The 20,072-nt window shown below is 36.5% G+C and overlaps 1 protein-coding gene across 1 annotated transcript in view; it reads left to right on the top strand.

Moving 5' to 3' along the window:
* PTPRQ (protein tyrosine phosphatase, receptor type, Q) overlaps window positions 1-20,072 on the top strand; it is a 127,242-nt gene that overhangs the window by 74,819 nt on the left and 32,351 nt on the right. Inside the window, exons 34-39 of the mRNA XM_009327521.1 lie at window positions 3,929-4,261; window positions 10,826-10,947; window positions 14,708-14,894; window positions 17,153-17,397; window positions 18,023-18,089; window positions 18,688-18,846. Of these exons, the coding sequence (XP_009325796.1) occupies window positions 3,929-4,261; window positions 10,826-10,947; window positions 14,708-14,894; window positions 17,153-17,397; window positions 18,023-18,089; window positions 18,688-18,846 (1,113 nt within the window). The remainder of the gene's footprint in view (window positions 1-3,928; window positions 4,262-10,825; window positions 10,948-14,707; window positions 14,895-17,152; window positions 17,398-18,022; window positions 18,090-18,687; window positions 18,847-20,072) is intronic.

Genomic DNA, 20,072 nt, shown 5'->3' with positions numbered 1-20,072 from the left:
CAGATATATGATGGTGAGACTTAAGGGGCTCTACCCATGATTCCTGGGAAATTTAAATATGGGTTTAGCACTGGAATGCCAGCTAGCTAATCAGAGCATACTCCTAGACAATTAGTGTGCTACGCCACCACAAACACAGCCTTTTTCATGCCTTTTCTTTAAGTGCACCTTTCTGGAAACCAGGAATAATAATAAAGTTCCTGTTAGGCACATATCAAAGCAGCAGTGTATAAGACTAGATACTTAAGTCTTTGTTACAGTTCCAATTTAATCTGAAAGAATAATTGACAAAGATGCAATTTTTGGCTTTAATTGGTTTTAGTGTGAACAGTGATCACTTCATCATAGTTGAGTCATGTTCAGAAAATTTAAACAAGCTGCATGATTACTCTAGGAAGCATGGAATGGTTTGTTCAAATCAGTACCATCTGTGGACAGAAAAAGTTGGGGGAATTTTAGTCATTCTTGAGGAATGGAAATCTGATTCTCCATGCTAGAGTAATTGTAATCCTCTTTGTATCTGTAACCCAATAGCATAGTTGTCTTGAAATTGTCTCATTGAACACAATCATCAAGTGAAGAGACACCGTGCCACTGGGTGTCACTGCTCCTCACTGTGGCCCTCAGAGAAAACCTCTGATTTGCTCTGGATTCAGATCACATCTTTTCATTTGTTCTAATGAGGGATTACATTTACATTTGATTTGTCTATGTAAGCAATGAGATAAAGTGGACTAGATTTTAAACTGACTAATATTTAAGGCTCTGATTCCATTTTAAATATCTGTCTAGGCACTGACGGAGAAAATTTTCCTACATCTGCTGACTGACCCTTTCTTTTGTAGGTTAGAAATATTTTGCGTATATGGGTCTTAGTAAACTGGAAAAATGATGACATGAAATAAAAGTAAAAACTTTTGTGGGAAAGAAGAAGTACTTGTCTAATCTGTCTGTTATCTTGATACCTGCCAGCTTATCTTTCAAAATGGTGGTTTTGAGGTAGTATTACTCACTGGGATGATCACAGAGACTATCTTCAGCCTTGTGAGAATAATTTGCATGGGTTCCTTCTGTAGTCAGCGGGAAAAAGGACACTTCTCTAGGGGACAGATGGAAAGAGAAACATCATTTTCCTGCACCCCGTTCTTTCCCTTGCTCTCTGGGAGTTTGTCTCTTTCTGCCAAATACAAGAAGAGCTCATGGAGGCTGGCATAAGACTTTTGTTGTTCTGTGTGAGAGCCCACAAATCAGAGCCACTGTTATTTTTCCTGATACCATTTCTAGTTCTGTGAAGCTGCCAAGCGTCTTTTCCATCTTTACTGCAACATTGCTAGCTCTCAATTCTTTCTGATGGCATCATCCATGTTGAAACTGGGGGAACAGGGTACTCTCCTTGAGAAGAAAAGCCCACCGTGCTGGCTAGAACATGGGCACTGCTTTTTCTGCCTGTGACTAGCCTCTTTAACCTGTCTTGTTTTAGGTGCAGAGACTGCAGTTGTGCCAGCCATGGCTCCACCAGCTGCACATTTGAGCAAGTGAAGGTATATATTTTCACCTTCCTCTTGGCACCCAGCAAGCAACCAGTTACTATCTACTTTATTCCAAGCCCCTGTTTCAGTATTTGATCCAGTCTTTCATTTAAATTGGAGTATAGTCCAATAATCAGTTTTCAGCAGATGGAAGTTAGTAATGGTAGACTAAGAGGCATTAGAGCCAGTTGTTTCCATCTCCATGTTGCATACTTTCACACTTTTATTCCAAACCTGCCAATGCTGGCTGTTCCTGTCGCAGCAAGAGTTCCTGGAGTCATGTGCCTGGGAAGGTGTGGTCATATTCCTTATCTAAAAAAGAGTAATCCCCTCTGAGTGAGAAGGAGGAGAATTGAATTTTCTTAAATTCTTTTAATTTTTATCTGGTCTGATGTCTTTGGAATTGCTGACTCTTAATTTTTCAATTCCTGGAATATATAATATTGGATCTTAAAAATACTTTAATTCAAGTTCAGAGTGAGACTGGGTGGTAACTTTTATTTCACTGAAACAGTTTTATCCATTCTATCCCACATCTTATCATCATAATAATTGAGTGTGTACGATTCATATTCTTTGCAGTATCTTAACAGATATTAATAACTTATATTACAATAGAGAATTTTTAAAGGAAAAATACAGATTTTTTTTATAGTAACCATTGAACATTTATTTTCTGTTAACTAATGGTCAAACTAAGCCATTTCTTGTAATTTACACAAGTAGCAAATACAGTTTGTAGAGCTATTATGAAAATATTGCGGTGTTTATTTTTTTGAAAGTGGGCAAACTGAGTATTACATCTCCAAAACTGTGATCAAGCAAGAAGGTTACTGCCTGTTTTGTTTTTATTTACTACTTCCTGTACTTCTCTTCATGCTAACAGCAACAGAGCAAAACAACTTTAATTTTGATAGTACGGAGTATGAAAGTTGTCTCTAGCAAAGATTTTTTTTCTTAGACAGTTTGCTCTTGTTCTGTGTCTGCTTAGTGTGGGAGCACACGGGGCTATTGCATGCTGCCATTGTTGTGTACGCGTGCCTGAGAGCTGAGCGGAAGGACAGGGGAAGCGCCCACGGTTCCTGTGGCTGACCCCTCTCCTGCAGGCTCCACCTGCTTTGGGCTCATTTGAAGGGATTTGAATTTCTCAGCCTTTTCATCGTCACAGCTTGGTTTGACTCACCATCTACATTTCTTGTTAAATACTCATATTTAGTGGAGACGCTTCAGTTTGTTATATTATGATGATTTTTATAAACAGATTGTTGCAGATGAAAGCAGAGATCAGATATTCCCACAAGGCTGAAAAAAACTCTTTCTTCCCCAGTAACGTTGGTCTGGGATCCTTTTATTCTTTATGTAAGCCTTGGGGCTTCTTCAGTTTCAGTTTGAGGATGTATTGTGTTTTTCTTTTACCAGCGATACTTCTTCCCCCAAAGACTCTAAAGCACTCTTTAAAGCTAAGTGCACAAAATTATTTCTGAGCTGATTTCTCTGCACAGTTTTTGCTACAGAGAGTATTAGTATTATCTTACAGAGTCTTAGAGATAATATTAGCTTACTGTATGACTATGTGATATACCACAAAACCATATGTTGTATCCAGTCTGTGAGAGCTGGGAGTACACTGTCGGCTTAATATAGATATGGATAACTGTGTGTGCATGTGTGTGTGTGTATGTATGTACATCCATGCACCATTACTGTCTCCATGCACATGAATATAACCTGTGTATACCCACATATATGTATGTATATAAATATATGGAAGCAAATTTATGGGACGTTTCTTTTTTTACTTTGTATTGCCATTTTATTTAGCTTTTCCTGTTGGCATTCTTTTAATTTGTTGTTTACTGAACAGCTGTAAAGCACTTATATAAAGATAGACAAACATATTGCATGTATTGATACTTTCCATTCAGAACTTGAAACAGGACACTTATGAAACCTTGAGGTTTTGCTTGAGGATTTCATATGTTACCAAGAGAGAGGGAGACAAATGAGTATTTCTAAGTGAGAGGTGAGGAATCCCAGTTAGCAACAGCAGTAAAAGATGCTATGGGTAGGCCAAAAATAACTTTGCTTGATATTCCCTCCCCCAGTTGTGACATAGCCCCAAATGTAGCAACAGCAATGTCACACCTCTCAAAGTTGCCCCTGCATGCCACACCTAAAAGTATTTTTCTTTATTTCAAAAGCTATAGTAAATGTATGCCACCTATATATGTACAGTGTGATTTACACCTATGGAATTACTCCTTATTAACCATATGAAATTGAATCTTGGTCTTTAGACATGCTTATTAAAATATTTTTTTCAACACTGGATAAAAGGGTTATAGTTGCAATCACTTTTCATTCAAATGAAGATATCTTACAAGTGTTTTAATTTGTAGTTCCTAGTGCTCCCAGGGATATTGTTTTTTCCAATGTGCAATCAACAAGCGTGACCTTGAATTGGAGATCACCGAAATCTGTCCTTGGCTACTTTCAAAACTACAAGATTACCACACAGCTACAGTCCATCCACTGCAGTGACTGGGAAGCTAAGGAATGTATTGAATATGAGATGCATCAATATTTATATGAAAATGTGGTGGATGACCGGATGGAAGAGACAGTGTATGGACTGAAAAAATACAGATGGTACAGATTTGCAGTCGCTGCAAGTACGAATGTTGGTTATGGCAGTTCTTCACCTTGGATTTCTACACAAACACTTCCTGGCTGTAAGTAAGGATGTTTGCCATGTGTCATAATGCTTTAACAATGTGATGTTCACCTAAATAAGCAAGAACACTTGGTAGAAGTTATTTCTTCATAGACCTACAATATTTATTGCAACTCTTCACGTATGAAATATCATGATATAAATCATGTGGTAGGTATGCATACTTGACACTACTTTGGATTTTAATGCCTTTTGGATGCTCTACTATATTTACTGCTTACCCAACAGCAATTTCATTCCTCAGCCCTACTCCACATCTAGAATTGGTAAGTCTGAATTTTGGCTACTTTGGGTTGATAAGCCATTTTCAATCCATCTCCACGTCGGGTGTGTCAATGAAAAGTAGTCCTTTTTTTAATTCTTTGACTAAAAGTCTGTTCTCTAATGTCATAACACTTTCCTGAAATTCTGCTGTACGTTCCTGACAATAGAATTTAAGCAGTAGTTTCAGAGGAATTCAGATTTCTTTCCAATACCATACCCACCTAAAGAGATAACAAATCAGAGTAGCCATGTAACACCTACAGGACTGCTATGACATATTAGGACTGTCATGCCTCAGCTGAGGATTTCAGTTTCCAAGTAAGAGAAGAGTTAGTTGTCACTAGATATTTGAGAGAAGGGGACGTGAAACATAAATTATTTAGGAAGTTGTCATGTTGACATATGACCTTCCTTCCCAGTCCGCAGCCAGCCTAGGTCAGAGTACCTCTGAGATCCGGCCTCTGGCCTGTGTAGAACAACTGAGAACCACCATGAGTGACCTGACTAAATCACAGCTTCTTCACTCCTTTCCCCTTCCAAAGTAACCATAATAGAGATTCCAAGGACTTAAACAGCTGTGTACCGAGGACTATGCAATGGCCCACATACTCATTTTGTTCCATTTATGTTTCTACAGTCATATGATGTGAATCCAGGAGGCTTTTATATAATGCTCCTCATAGTGTCTGTGCACTCTCTGTACAGTAATACAGCCATCTATCCTTAAATACCTCACAATTTTCCCGCTAGGTGAGGAAATATTGTCGTCTTCATTTGCAGATGAGAAATTGCAATAGAGAAATTCTAAGCCCCAAAGGGCAAAGAGATTTGGACACCGTGATAGTGAAAATCACAACAGCCCGTTTTTCACATAAAGCACAGAAGCAGTCCTTTGGACTGAGGAAGTACTGGAATCAGCTGCAGAGTCATTCTCATGTGCACTTACTTTCTTTGTCCCAGTGGTTCTTATGGGGATGCTATGCCTGTAAATTAATGCAATATTTTAAATGAAAGTGGAGAAAAAAATCGAAAAGACATATAACCCCAGATGGAGCAGAAAATAGCTAACGGAATTTGTGCAACTCTTGCGCCAACAGCTCTAGGGAGATTTCTTACTATTAGATGGATAGATCTCAGCTGCTGACACATGCAAATACTTATCTTCAAAAAATTGTTGCTGACTTTAGGAAAGTTAGAGATTTAAACTGGACAGAGAGGCAGATAATCAAAACACATATAATCACATAAAGTTAGGATCCTCTTTATGATTTCCTCTCCGGACAGTGATAATTTAGTTTAAGAGAGAACTAGTTTCTTATCGGTCCCACTGAGGAGATGGTAGTTGAAAGTACAAAAAAATCTCATTAGACTGCACAAGCCTTGTCCATGCCAGTACAGTGTCGTTCTCAGCAGTAGGTCCTCTGTGTGCTCTATTAGCTAGTTTAACAAACGGTGGTGGGGTAGAAGTTAAAAAAGTTCCGCCAGTTCTTCCAGTCCAAGCGTCTTGAGGCTCCTGGCCTGTGTCTGTGGTGAGGGCAGTGGGCAGCAACAGATTTCCTGTGAGCTAAATCAGTGACACATCAAGAGATGAGCTGCTTATAAAATACACCGCCGTGGAGTCAAGGAAGCATGGGCACTATTCCAGATATCATGGCTGGGTGCTGGTCTTCTTCCTGGGGTAATGGCAATCAGCTGAGGAGGAAAAAAAGAGGAACGCGACACGTCACAGCTGGGTAGCCAGCTGGCAGCTCCAGCGTGCTTCAGCAGCACCAAGAGCCTCCCTGAGCAGCGGCTGGTCTTTGGCAAGGGCAGGTCTCTAGCTACCTGACCTTATGCTTTCCAAAGACTAGTCTTTAGAAATATTGTTAAACAGTCTAAAAAACCTTAGTCCCCCTCCTTCTTTTGCAAAGGGCACTGCCTGTAGCAGGGAAGAGAAATTCAGGATGCACAAAAAACTGAGCCGGCACTCTGGGCAGCCTTGTGGAGTGCATCCAGAGAACAGGTGTCAATCCCCCTCTCCTTTCCTTCGTGGACTGGGTCAAGCATCCTCTGGATTAGCCTGCTGGTACACAGCCAATATACATGGTCTGTTAGGGCTTAAGGGTGCTTAGCTGCTATGTAAAATAGCCTGAGTACTTAGCCCATAAAATCAATGGGCGTTGTGTTTGCAGATTTGAGGGCAGAAGTTAGTCGCTGTTTGTGATTTTTAAGAAATGCCTCTGTAAGACATTGCTTCTGCCAAAAGGAAAGTTACCTTGGTTGTGAAATAATAGTCAAATTACTTTTCTTCAGAAATAATTGGGTTCTCAGAAATCTTTGTTTCTCTCAAGCCTAAAGAAAATACTATAGTTATTATATTCAGGAAGTTACTGCATTTAAGCTGATAACTGTTAGAATCAGTTCCCAGAATATAAAGCAATGAAACTTCAACAGCCGCAAAAATGACATAACAGAAACCCTACGTATTCTTTACAATTGCTGAGGATTTGACTGTTGTGCTAAAGCAGAAATACCTCCTAGTTCTGAATATCCAGTGACTAAGGTGGGGATCTTAGCTATTTACTTCAGTTGTTCATTGAAGGTAAATTTAAGGCTACAGGAATTCTTTTTAAGATTCTTTAACTCATTTGCAAGTTTCAAACAAAAAGTAATGGCTGTGTTCTGTACTGAAAGTGGTTATAGCGTTACTCTGTGGAAAATGTTGGAAGTTGTTCAGTACAGTCCAGTTCTCACATCACGCAGATAAACTATTCAGCCTTCTGTCTTGCAGATTGTCCTCACAGGAATTGTCCTACTGTCTCATAAAGTAGTTTGATGGCACTGTTATTACTTAGCTGATGGATTACCCAAGAGCCAAATCTACTCTGCAAGATGAAATATTTTCAACATAACCTAGATTTATATAGTTACCAGTACAGAAGATCACAGTGTTGTGTCACAGTAAGGGAAAGGGCAAGAAATATTTTCCATAGTGAGGGAAACTTTGTTCCCTCATACCTGCACTTACCCTGAGTTTCACTTTTACATTTATAAGGAGAATAAGATTGGCCAAACTTGTGCTTTCTAAGAGAAAAATCACTTTGGAGGGTCAGTGTTAGGTGGCAAATGAGTGGCAGTGAGATCACTGACCTCATTTTGGGTCTCGTACAGTTACACAATGCAATGCTTTTTGGTAAACTGCCAAGTCTCCTAATGCCAGTCTATACTGAGATACAAAGGAAAATCCCAGACGTTCGACTGTCCCATGAAAGCTAGGACATAGATGCTTGGGGCAGAGGGTTACGCTTCTCTTTTCAGCACCTTCTTTCCCAGTCCCTGCTGATACCCAGGTGCTTGGTATACTTAAAGAAATGTTTCTGTGTGGTGAAAAGCCATAATATTGCATCTGTTGTTGTATGCCCTTTCTTCTGGCAGGTTTTGCCTGAGGGAGCTTTTTTTCCTTTGTTCCTTTCATTCTCTCAGAACTAAATATTGGAAAGTAAATATGGCCTAATATAAGATATGAATGTTTAAATAATGGTAAAAGTAATGTAGGTGATTATAAAGTGAAATAACTGAACCTCACACTTAATTTTTTTGGGAAAAAGAAAAAAGGGCTGGTCTTAACCCAACTGGCAAGCATGACTTTCTGTTAGAAGGCTGGAGTATTCAGTCTTATATTTGAGGATTATGCTAAATGATGGGCTATCCAGACTTATCTTCAAGCCAACACACTTAACTGCTGCCTTAGCATCAGGACACAGATGGATGGGAAAGATGACCCTGACCTCCATAAGACCCGCATTCCTGTGCAAGGATAGAAGCATGATAATCAGGAAATGATGGTTATTAGTTACAGAAAATGCATTATTGTGAAAACCAGGAGAAAAGTGCTTATGAGAGGAAGTGATTGGATTATGGGGGAATGAGAGAATAAGACTAGGTCATTTCGACTGAGTAAATTGCTGTGATTTATAAGAGAAAGGGTATAGTGATATCACAGCCTTGTATTGACTAGATTCATTTCACAAACAAACCTAAATCAGATCGTGGCAGTTACCCACTGAAGCAAACACAGGTTTTAAAAAGATGGTTTTTGTAAGACATGAGACATTAGACACATTTCATTTTCTAGTTTTCTTTCTAATTATACAGGTTATTTCAGAAAATATTCCTAAATTTCAGTATCATTCAGTTAATGTCTGATATTGTACTTCTCATGATGAAAATAAACCAGGTATTAAAGCTTAGATTTATTTTAGATAAGTATCTTAAATACAGCATACTCAATTAGAATTTTCTTGCAAAGATCTAAAAATGTATCAAAGATAAACTGCATATGGAAATTAACCATATAAATAACTTCAGGTTGGATAATTTGTAGATTAAATTATGCTTTAAAATTATTTCACACCATCATTGTCTAATGTGTAAACCTAAATTGGCCTCTAAAAAAAATACTGAGAGATTAAACGCTCCATTAATGGTATAAAAAAGTAATGGAAAATTGTCTTTGGAAACTTGGTTGGTTTGGAAACTAAGGCTCGAGAAGCTATATATATCATTTTATGCTGTTTTTCAGAAATTTCAGCTGGTGATAAGGGGAATACCGCCGCCATAGTTAATGAAAGCATTGTTCACACTAAAAGACACTGTTTGAGCAACAAGTCTGACACACATGACCTGGAAAATGAGCTTAATTTGCGCTAATTCTAGTTTTTAGGGACCATGTTTGCCCTTGTATTTTGTTGTATCTGTTCTAGCACCCCACTCGACAGCCAGCCTTCTCTGAGCCGTCTCCTCTTTCGCCACCCCTCATGTGCTTTCATAGTTCATTCAGTTACACTCTTCATTCAGTTGTGTCATGCTATTCAGTATTTTTGGGGACTGCTTCCAATGGTTGAATTTGATCCTGCCTACAAAGTCTAGTATATTCCTGCTAATCCCAGCACAGCAATCTACCTCTTATATCCAACACCCTAAACTCTTCATAGCACCTTATCAACTCCCAAATCTTCCTGTTTTATTCTGCAGCCATGGTGCAAAATTTTCACCTTCACAGTGCAAAATTTTATTATTTCTCCTCCTTAATCTTTCACACATAATTTCAATAGCTACATACCTCCTTCCATGCTATTTTTCCTTTTCCTAACCTGTTTTCTACCTGACAAACTAAGTAGCCTTGTATACACTCCAATTTTCCTCATTAAGCCCTCTTACCTTATGATTAATGGTGAAAAAATACATATTCATGCATTAATCATGTTTGAGAAAAGAGACTACATCTTCTGATTAGGATAGATATGATCACTTTTATCATTTTTTATAACAGACTGTTCACTGATACGTGTTATCATAGTTGTATTTTTTTGCGGTAGATTAAAAAAAAAGGCACCATGAAGCCAAGTTCTGGAAATATGTACAAATATGTTGTTGCTTCTATCACAGGCTGTTCACTGATACGTATTACAGTTGTCTTTTTTTGCAGTAGACCCAAAAAAAGGCACCATGGAGCCAAGTTCTGGCATTATTTACAAATCTGTTGTCACTTCTATTCCAAATTTTATTTTGCTGAAATTTACCATGGCCATTATGAAAAAGTAATACCACTTACTGAGAACTGCTGTGTTGTTATTATGATTTCATTAATTTCTTATTCATGAATAAGAAATAACTAGGTTAATTCATATATCACCTTGACAAAAGGAAATTTTAGGAAAATCCCATTTCTTAATGTGAACATTCTTGCCCGCTTACAATTCCTATCATTTTTTCGTATGTGTTTTTCAGAGTTTCTCAACATGTTAAGAATAAGTTAAAATGAAACCTAGGAAATATTTTTTTATGTATAAAATTATTTGTACTAATACTTTCCAACATTTCTGGAAATTTTTTCTAGCATGCAGAAGACCTTGTGTTTCACAATTTCTTGTTTTTTGATTTGTTTGACATAAATGAATATATTATCCTTGTCTATTTGTCTAAATAGTTGTATATATTTTGCTTGTGTCATGTAAAATACATATAAATAACTTGTCATTAAAAACCCTATAATTTCAATTTAAGATGAACTTATAGGCAGTTCATACTCTAGAAAAGTTGTAGTAATTGCAATGAAAGAAGTGTTTCTAAATCACGCTGTATGCTTTATATATGAGAAAGAAAAAATGTTACAGTTATTTAAGCAGTGTATAATGGTAAATGTGTGAAAAAGTTTTATTTTCAAATTGAAAAATAATCTCTACTGGCTACTAAAATTACTCGGTTATTTGTTGTGAACTTCTTTGGCCAGGTTTCACGTACATATTTTTTTCTACAGCTCCAGACGGTCCTCCAGAAAGTGTGACTGTTTTAGCTACATCTCCTCACAGTATTAATATCAGCTGGAGTGAACCTGTCATCATTACTGGACCAACATGCTACCTCATAGACATTACCTCAGTAAGGCAACTCTGTTTTATTGTTGGTAGTAATACAGAAGTTTGGTGATATAAATACCACAGCAGGTGTTCTTATAGAAATTACAGGACAGACATAAACTGGATTGAAAAACAAAATGACTATTTCCACATAAACTCCACATAAGAATTAATTGTACATTTATAAATTTCTTAATGGGAGATAAATTAATTACTTGGTATTAAAAAAAGTGTGCTAATAAGAGTCTTGGAGAAAAAAAAAGTGTAGCTATAAATGTATATTGGAAAACAGTAGCTGAGCTTTGTGGAGGTGTACCTCCTTCTAACCATAATGATGCTGTTTACCAGTAAAAATAATAATGACTTTTTTTTTCTTCAAAGGAAGAAAAAGTTCATTGTCATGATTTTACAAACCAGAGTGGAGAGCCTAGCAAAAGGAAGTGACTTGTACAAAGTTACACAGCGCATCAGAGGGCAAACTTTAAAGTCAAACTAAATTTCCCACTTTCCACTTGGTTCTCTGTCCATCAGATTAGCTGTATTTTGGTAGCACAGCAATAACACTTCTTTCTCCTTGATCTTTATAAGCAAAAAAAGGCTGACATAAGAGAAAAGCTCTAGTGGCCTTTCTCTTTTCATCCTCTACTACCCTTATAATACTCCTTAAAACAACCATTAATAAACCTCATTTCCTGCCCTGTGGCAAGATATGAAACTTTCTAAGTTCGAGCACATGAGAAGTTTTAAGTAGGATATAGGTTCCCTGTTCTTCCAGAAATTGTACAGACAGGGCTATCAAGGAAAAAGGGAAGCAGTTTACCAGACTGGGTAATTACCCAGGAAAACGTGCTGTTTGCAGCTTCAGAAATCCTGAGTCAGTCTGTGAGATAATAGGAAAAAAAATTAAAGACTACTTCAGACTATTTAAAGACTTTAAATAGAAAGTTCTTTCAATTTTCTGAGAAGAGAGTTAAGACTATTATGTGTATATTTTCAATGTTTCTGAATCGGTCATAAGAATTACAGATATGCTAAAATATTAATGCTGAGATTTTTGTGCAATCAAAATTTCTAAGAAGATCAGTAAAAAAATACCAAATATTTTTAAGCTCCTCAGTAAAGTTACAAGAGAGAGCAATGTGTAGTCCTGCTATTTTCCCTTCCTCTAACTTTGTTGTACAATATGTAAAGTGCAATCTGTTCAGTTCTGAACACTCTTATCACAGCAGCAGTATGACAGAATGATGTACAATAACAAGGGGAATACTACAGGGAAGGAATGGTTCCTTGGCCCATTGGGTAGGTCGCTAGAAACTACATAACAATTTTTATTTCTCCTTTACTAAAGTTAGAGAAGGCTTTTTCCTCGTGAAAAGTTCCTGTCAGTTTTGACTAAACAGCATTATAGTGCATCAACAGAAAAAAATTCTTTTCATTCTTTTGATAAAATTTCCAAATTCAATTTTCAAAGCTTGATTTTTTTTTGTGTCTAATATTTAATCAATTTGTTTTTAAACAATTTCTCCTCTGTCTGATAGTTACTAAATTATAAACAGGGTGTCATCTGATTCTACAATATGAAAATGTTATAAATACCTTATTAATATAAGTTACAGTAGAATTCCTAAAGTAAGATGAACTATGGAATGTTTCATGTGAGCCTGCCAGCACTCGAAAGGAACATAAAAACCTGTTTTAAATGTTCAGTTTGGAGGGCTTTGGTTTTGTTTTTATGAAGTTGGGTTTTTTCAAATATATTTCAGATATCTAGCTTTATGTTTAGGGATCCCTTGTAATCAGATGTTGTCTATCTAATGATCAGTAACTACAGGGGTCAGTTCTGTAGATAATCATCTTAGTAGACAAAACTATTCCTTCTTAAAGGCCAATAAAGCTGTCACAATCTTTTTTCAGTGAAAATTTGAGTGTATATTTTATTGTCCCAGTGGGAAAATTTTTATGAAGACTCCAAATTCCACAAGCTTCCTATATGTATATCTTTACTCATTTTAGTTCTCAACTGAGTATCTTTAAGGATTTGTAAAAGTAGGCTCCCAGAACAGAATAATTTCAGATTTCTACTCTGTGATGTCTTTATTCTTAAAAGGTAGTAATTAGTATTTATTAGTGAAGGTATTAGGGTTCTGTTTAAATTGCTAGGATGTTCCTTGCAGTTTTATAGATCAGAAAAACTAAAAAGTACTCCCTCGTTGTTATTCCTCCAAGTCATATTTTAGTTTGTCCTGATGCCTACTATAATTAGAAGTAGTCCTGAATAAAATATTACTGAAAATAAGTAAGGAAGATGGAACTGAACCATTAAACTTCAGGAAGAATGGAAATAAATTTAATGATGTAGTACTGTGATTGTATTTTAGGTCTTGTATAAATATTTCTATGCCAGATTTTTGATAGGCAAATGGGAAAAAGTGTTTCAACTCTTCATGGCCATCCCAGGAAATGAATGTCTGTTTAGTCCATCAGAAAGTTTAGTTCAGGTTAATTCTCAGTGGGGATAGATGCATATCTGTCAAATAAAAGGTATGCTTGAAGTATTCTAATGTTTTAGCAGCTGCATTTAATACAGACTTCATCCAGTGGGAAAACTACTGTACAGCTACCTAATCCTCTTTTCAAATTACACACTGAAGAAACAATAATGAAAACATCATTAACTGAGGTAGTTGGAATAGACATAAGAAGAATTTTGTAAATGATACTTGATCAAACACTAGAAAAGCTCCCATTTTTTCCTTTTTCTCCTTTTTTAAGCTAACTTTAGAATTGATTAATTGGATATAAAGCCCAACACTGTAGACTTTTCTACAGAACGACAGATTATTTGAGATGTAAGGATGATAGGGATCCCAAGAAGTAATCCAGCCCTTATCCTACTCTAACACAGAAACAAGTGTACCTAGAGTCTTCCTCACAAATGATTCATTGTCCTGTTCTTAAAAATGTCCAGTGCTGAAAAATTCTCAGCAACCCTCAATAGATTGTTCTAGTTTTTAACTAAACTTATAGTCATAGTTTTACTTACATATTTAGGTATATCATTGCAGTTTTTGTGATATTTAATTCTAATCTTTTTTTGGTGCAAATAAAATTTCTATTTGTGTTTTAATGAACACTAGAAACAATGGATTATCTTCAATTTAGTAACATCCTTTTTTATATTTTGAGGTTATTACTATGTCTTCCACCATCCTCCCTTTTCTAGATTGAACCCAAATTATTTCTGCTTTCCAGCTTTTCTAGTGAGAGAATTACTCCCTCCCCACTGTCTTATAAGTAGTGCTTCTATTAATATATCCCAAGAGGAATTGCACTTTCTGCAGTCATATCAACATTATATATTGCTGCCCAATTTTCTTTTTGTTTTTGTATTCCAAACAATTTTCTGCTATATATCTGCTCATCTTCTGGATCTCTGCCTAGTTTGATTCCCATTTCAGGTCACTGCAGCTCCCTGGCCCAGTTTCTACCAATCGGTTCATGTTCGCTTGGTGGAAGACAGCACCAAGCAAACAGCCCATTTCCTTAATCCCATACTACATGAAGTGCTAAAGAGGCAACACGTGGGTGAGACAGGAGTGTACTCCCCTGTGCAGCTTTCTAGTCTTGGTAGCTAGAGACTTCTTGTGAACCCTTCTATGTAAATGGTTAGAAAAGTGGAAACTTTTTTTAAAAAGTTAAATAAGGTGCTGAAATAATAATGTCCTGCTTTTGGCTGTTTCAAATCTTGTAATCGGGGGTTTTTTATTATTATTCTTTTACAGGTAGATAATGACAATTATAAAGCTCAATTTCTGAAGACAAATGATGAGGGTAAAGTCTTAGAAATTTCTGATTTGAAAGCATTTACAAGGTATTCTGTAGTAATCATTGCCTTTACGGGGGATGTTAATGCTGCACTCATTGAAGGCAAGGCTAGTTCTCCGGTAATTGTCTCCACTTTTGAAGCAGGTTTGTATTTTTCTCTACTTTATATGGATCAAAATTTACAGTTTTTCTTTCATCTGACAAATAAATGAGAGTTTTGAACACATGGTGCACTTTTAATGCAGATTTGTTCTCACAATATTTTTTCTTTAATATTTAAAAAGGTGGCAGTCAACCAAAAAAGTGATGGTGATAATAATACTATGATTTACCTTCAGTAATGCAGAGATCTTTTAACTTGCTTCATGTAAAATATGGATGTGTGGAACACAGCCATCTAGATTACTTCTATAGTCAATGAAGAGAGGTCCTATCTCTATTGGCATGTATATGTAAGATACCTGTCTTAGGAAGGGATGACTCTCCCCTGTGGAGGTGCCCGTTTCCCCGAAGAGACTATTGAAAACTCTGTACAACATCCTTGGTTTTGATGCAAAATTTAAACATATAAAAATTAAGTGAAGTGAATCCTAATGTTAAAAAAGGGTACCTGTACTGACTTGACATAATCTGTGTATTCTGAGCGGAAGGAGGTTGCTAGTGAAGACCCACAGGGATCTATGCTTGAGTCAGCTGTTCCCCAGATTGAAAACAATCTGGAGAATGAGGTAGATACTAAGGTGACAAAAGTTGCTGATGCTATTAAGTTACTCAGAGAAATAAAACTGAGAGATGAGAGTGAAGAACTGTCTGAGGACCTCGTGACACCGAGAGGCTATGTTACAGAAAAGTAGATAGCATTTGCTTAGGAAAATATAAACAGATGTGCATGGGGAAGATATAGTTCTTTACATGCATAGTTCCTGGTTATGCTCTGTCTACTCTCTTTCCTGGTTTTGAATTGTTCACTAAGGATATTTAAACAAACAAACAAACAAAGCAACAAAAAATGTTTTCTGAAAAGATATTGAAGTTTTGTTTCATTCAAACTAATTATCAACCGTGTATAAACTACAATTGCTTTATCTCTAGTGAGGTTAGCTGCAGGTCAGCTTTTTTAGCTATATACTCAGGTTAATTTCAGATTTAGACATACTACACACTGATTGTAGTTATCATTTATCTTTCCTTTGATGTATGAAATCTTAATATCCCTGATGATATGATATGATATGATATGATATGAGTGTGTATATATATATATGTATCTTTCTAATGCCTTTAATACATTAAATTCTAAGGTTTTCATGACCTGTTTATATCCCTGGAGGCTGATATGGTCTTTTAATGTGGAAAAATGAATGAAGATTAAATCAGGTGGTAGCTGGGTCTGTCCTGTGAGCTATCTTTTTTTGTAGTCCTTTCTCTTATGTAAAAATGTCACACATTATGAGGTGCAGTAACCTTAGAGAAGAACAGTTATTTTTTCCATCTCATCTTGTCTCATCTGGTTTGTACAGTCTAGCATATGGCTGAGTAAGGACCAGTTTACATAGACTTACTCCAGAGAAGCCTGAGTAAGCATTTGTTGGCTGGTGTAAAAAACCTGGAAGGTATGACAACTGCATCTAAATCCTTGGCTGAGGGAATGTGTTTACCTTCAGTTGCTTGATTTCACTATTTAGAGGTCACGCTACATGCTTGTCTGCTCAGGTAGAGCAATAAATATTTAGCTGCCTGGAAAGAATGTTACAGCCTTTTCTTTCAGGTAGGAACATTGGGAAAATGATTTATACCTTTGTTGTCTTGAGAATAAGCTACTGGAATAAGCGTTTGACAAAAAACTGTCTTTGGGAAAAATGCATGTTGTGTTTGTGTCTGGGCATTGGCTAGTGGAGTTTTTTCCTAAAGAGTTAGCTGTGATAAGAGCAGAGACTCTCAGGAGCACAGTGGCTTGTTTATACATTGGGAGGGAGCTTGCTGTTGACAGAGGGCTTTCAGAAAGGGATATTCAAGACTAACACTTGCTTCTTGCTTGTCAGCCCATGCAAAGATTTGTTTATCCCGGATGTATTTCAAGGTATAATGATGCCCTCAGGCTTTCTGAGTAGAAAATAAGAAGAAACTTTTCTGAGTCAAAACTGCTGAGGGTTATCTAATAATTATTTTTAATATTTGTAGCATTAAATGCTATCTTTAAGAATAGTGTTTCACTAAATATTTAACTTTTTATTGTCTTTATTTACGTATGCAATAAGTATTTGAGAAGGTTTTAGTAAAAACAGAAAATACCAATGAAATAATACTGACGTGTGAACAAATAATTTGTAATTTTTCAGGTTTTACTCTAACAGTAATAGTAGTAAACTGATTTAAGTGGATCGTTGAAATATTTATTTCAGTGCCTGAAGACCCACCCAACAACATAACGTTTCAGAAGATACCAGACGAAGTAACAAAGTTCCAAGTAACATTTGTGCCCCCATCTGAACCAAATGGAAATATTCAGGTGTATCAAGCTATGGTTTACAATGAAGATGACCCCGCTGCCATCCGGATCCACAACCTCAGCGTCATTGATAAAACAGATCAGTCAGTCACTGCCATGATAGAAGGACTAAAAGGAGGACATACCTATAATGTCAGCGTAAGAACTGATACTTTTTCTTTGGATTTTTTCTTTGATATGAGTGAGAGATTAGTCTGAACAGGGAACATAAACCTAGGCTGAATATGAGAATTTCATGCTGAGAATGTTAGAAGAGAGACAAGTCTGAGGAACGAGGGCAGCAATGAAGAGGGTGGAGTGAGTGGGAGCAGGACACATCACTAGTGGTTGGCTTTGTACTCTGGACCACCAGTTCACGTGCTAGCAAAGCAGCCTGTGACATATCGTCACAGGTACAAGACAAAATCTCACTCTTAATTCCATCACTTACATTGCTCATTTGGCTCAGATGAAAGGTCCAATTCTGCAAGGGGATCTTGCTAGAAGTATGTGCATCAAGTCCTTTCAAATAATCAGACTAGGACATGAGAGGAGGCAACATAACTGTTTAAGTGGGCTTGTTTTTCTCCTTTTTGTAAGAGCTACATTACAAGCGATAAAGTGTTACTGTACTAAGGATTGTAAAGAAATATGAAGTTCTAGCAAAGTGTGAATGACATAAAAGTAGTGTTTCAGCATTCATTGTTTCTTCAAATATATCCAGATTTGGCCAATTTGAAGCTATTACTAATACTCATTAAAATAAGTGTTTGTTTTTTTTAAGGTGTATGCAATTAATGGTGCTGGTGCAGGGCCAAAAATTCAATTGAAAATAACCATGGATATCAAAGGTATGTCTCATAAAGTCCCCTTTAGTTGAAATCTCTATAAATGCTGAAGAAATTGCTGTTCTACCTGTGAGTACACAGCTGTGTGCCTTCATCTATTATTTAGAGGCCGCATAATGTAGGAGCAGGAACACATAACTGATAGCCTTGAATTGCAGTGGTTAATATTGCTGCGTATCGCTGATCATTTGCTATTCATATCTGAATGATACTGTAAACCATGTGCAGACTCAGTGAAGTAATCACATTGACTTCAGTATTTTAGTTACCATCAGTGAACAGCTCAGAAGAATATCACAGAGGTATAGCTAAATATACAGTATCAGAGTTGTAGAAATAAATACAATAATTGACTGAAATTCATTGAAAAACTAAGACTCCGTCTTTTTATTGTTTTCTCTTTTAATTGAAAAACTGATATGCAGAGGCATTTATCAGAATACAGTTTTTAGAGGCTTAAGGCATTAAGTAGAACATTAAGTTGTCCCTGAAAATATGCTGAAGATTCGTCTTGCATAACACAGCTATATGCCTGAACAAAGTACTTGTAGTGAAAACATTTTAAAACAAAACTCTGTGGTATATCTTTGTTTAAAAACAGAACCACCGCGGCCTAAAAAGAAACCAGCACCAGTTTATGATACCAATGGGGCGTTACTCGTCACAGCTACAACAATTACGATCAGAATGCCGATATGTTATTACAGTGATGATCATGGCCCTATCAAGAAGATACAAGTTCTTGTTGTGGAAGCCGGAGGTAGAATTTTATAAGTTCTCTTGAAAATTGTTTTCAGGTTTTTTTATTTCTTTATTTTCAGGCCGTTTTTCTTTTCTCTTTTATTTCTTTTCTTGGGTCTCAGTAATTTCATGTTAGAAAACAGCTAACAAAGTCACTTTAGCTGTGGCATTAGTACTAAGAGCAAAGTATCTTTCACAATACTTGTGGGCTGGGTACTGGATTTTGGGAACACTTGCCAGCAAAGAGTCATCCATGCCCTTTGAAGTCACCGATTTTATTCTGGCCCTATTGTTATCATTATATTTTCATTATTTCCTATTTCTTTGAAAAAAAAAAAATTGGGAGTTGTGAAAAGTAAATAAAGCTGAAACTTTTTTTGCAAGGTTTCTCTTCTGTTGCTATTAGTGTTGCCTGTAAAAGAATGCAGTCATGTGCAGTTGATATTGCCATTTCATAACGGGGGCAGAAGGATTTATATAAATCCCTTCTGTAGACTGTGGGTTAGAATGTGTATTCTCTTGTACGGACTGATGAACATTTTACTCATATGAACAGTGCCATGATACTCTTTTGAGTAACTGCCTACCATTGTGAGTGGGAGTTTCATGATAGGATATCATATGGTCAGGCTTACTTTACCTAAGAAGGACAAATTCCAGGTATTTAATTCCCTTGTTTTGCTTGCTTTCAAAGTGTAGAAGTAAAGCATTCACGTTAAGTGAATTCACATTAAATCTCTCACCTTCTTCTGAATTTTGCATTTTAACACTAACCCTATAGACTTTTACTTCATAGCTATTGCTGTGAAGATTCTCTTAAACTGATAGATACGCAAATACCATGTTAAGCAACATTTTGAAGATTTTTCTCCTGAGTTGCTGGGTACTGTCCACTTATGGAAATCTAGGAATTTCATTTATGAAACAGCCTTTATTGTCTGTAGAGTAAACACTTTTTATTGTCTTTGCTGGCCATGCTCAGTTTCAAAGTCAAGTGGCTTGCACAAGTGATCTCCTCTACAGGCAGAGCTCATGTGCGAGACTGCCCCTGAAATTTTCTAGTTGTGATTCAGTTGACTTACTCAGAGTTAGCAAAATATAGATCGTATGGTTAATAAGGAAATTTGGGTTCAAGTGCAAATACAGTTATAGACTTAGTTGTGTAAATGGCACCGATAGCATGCTAAGCTTTTAAAAAAAATAATTTCCTATTTAACTTCTTTAATTACAGTCTGGTTAGAATGT

Source organism: Pygoscelis adeliae, unplaced genomic scaffold, assembly GCF_000699105.1.
Source record: "Pygoscelis adeliae isolate BGI_AS28 unplaced genomic scaffold, ASM69910v1 Scaffold113, whole genome shotgun sequence".
NCBI lineage: Eukaryota > Metazoa > Chordata > Aves > Sphenisciformes > Spheniscidae > Pygoscelis > Pygoscelis adeliae.
The sequence above is the reverse complement of the archived record's forward strand: the minus strand, read 5'-3'. Positions and strand labels throughout refer to the sequence as shown.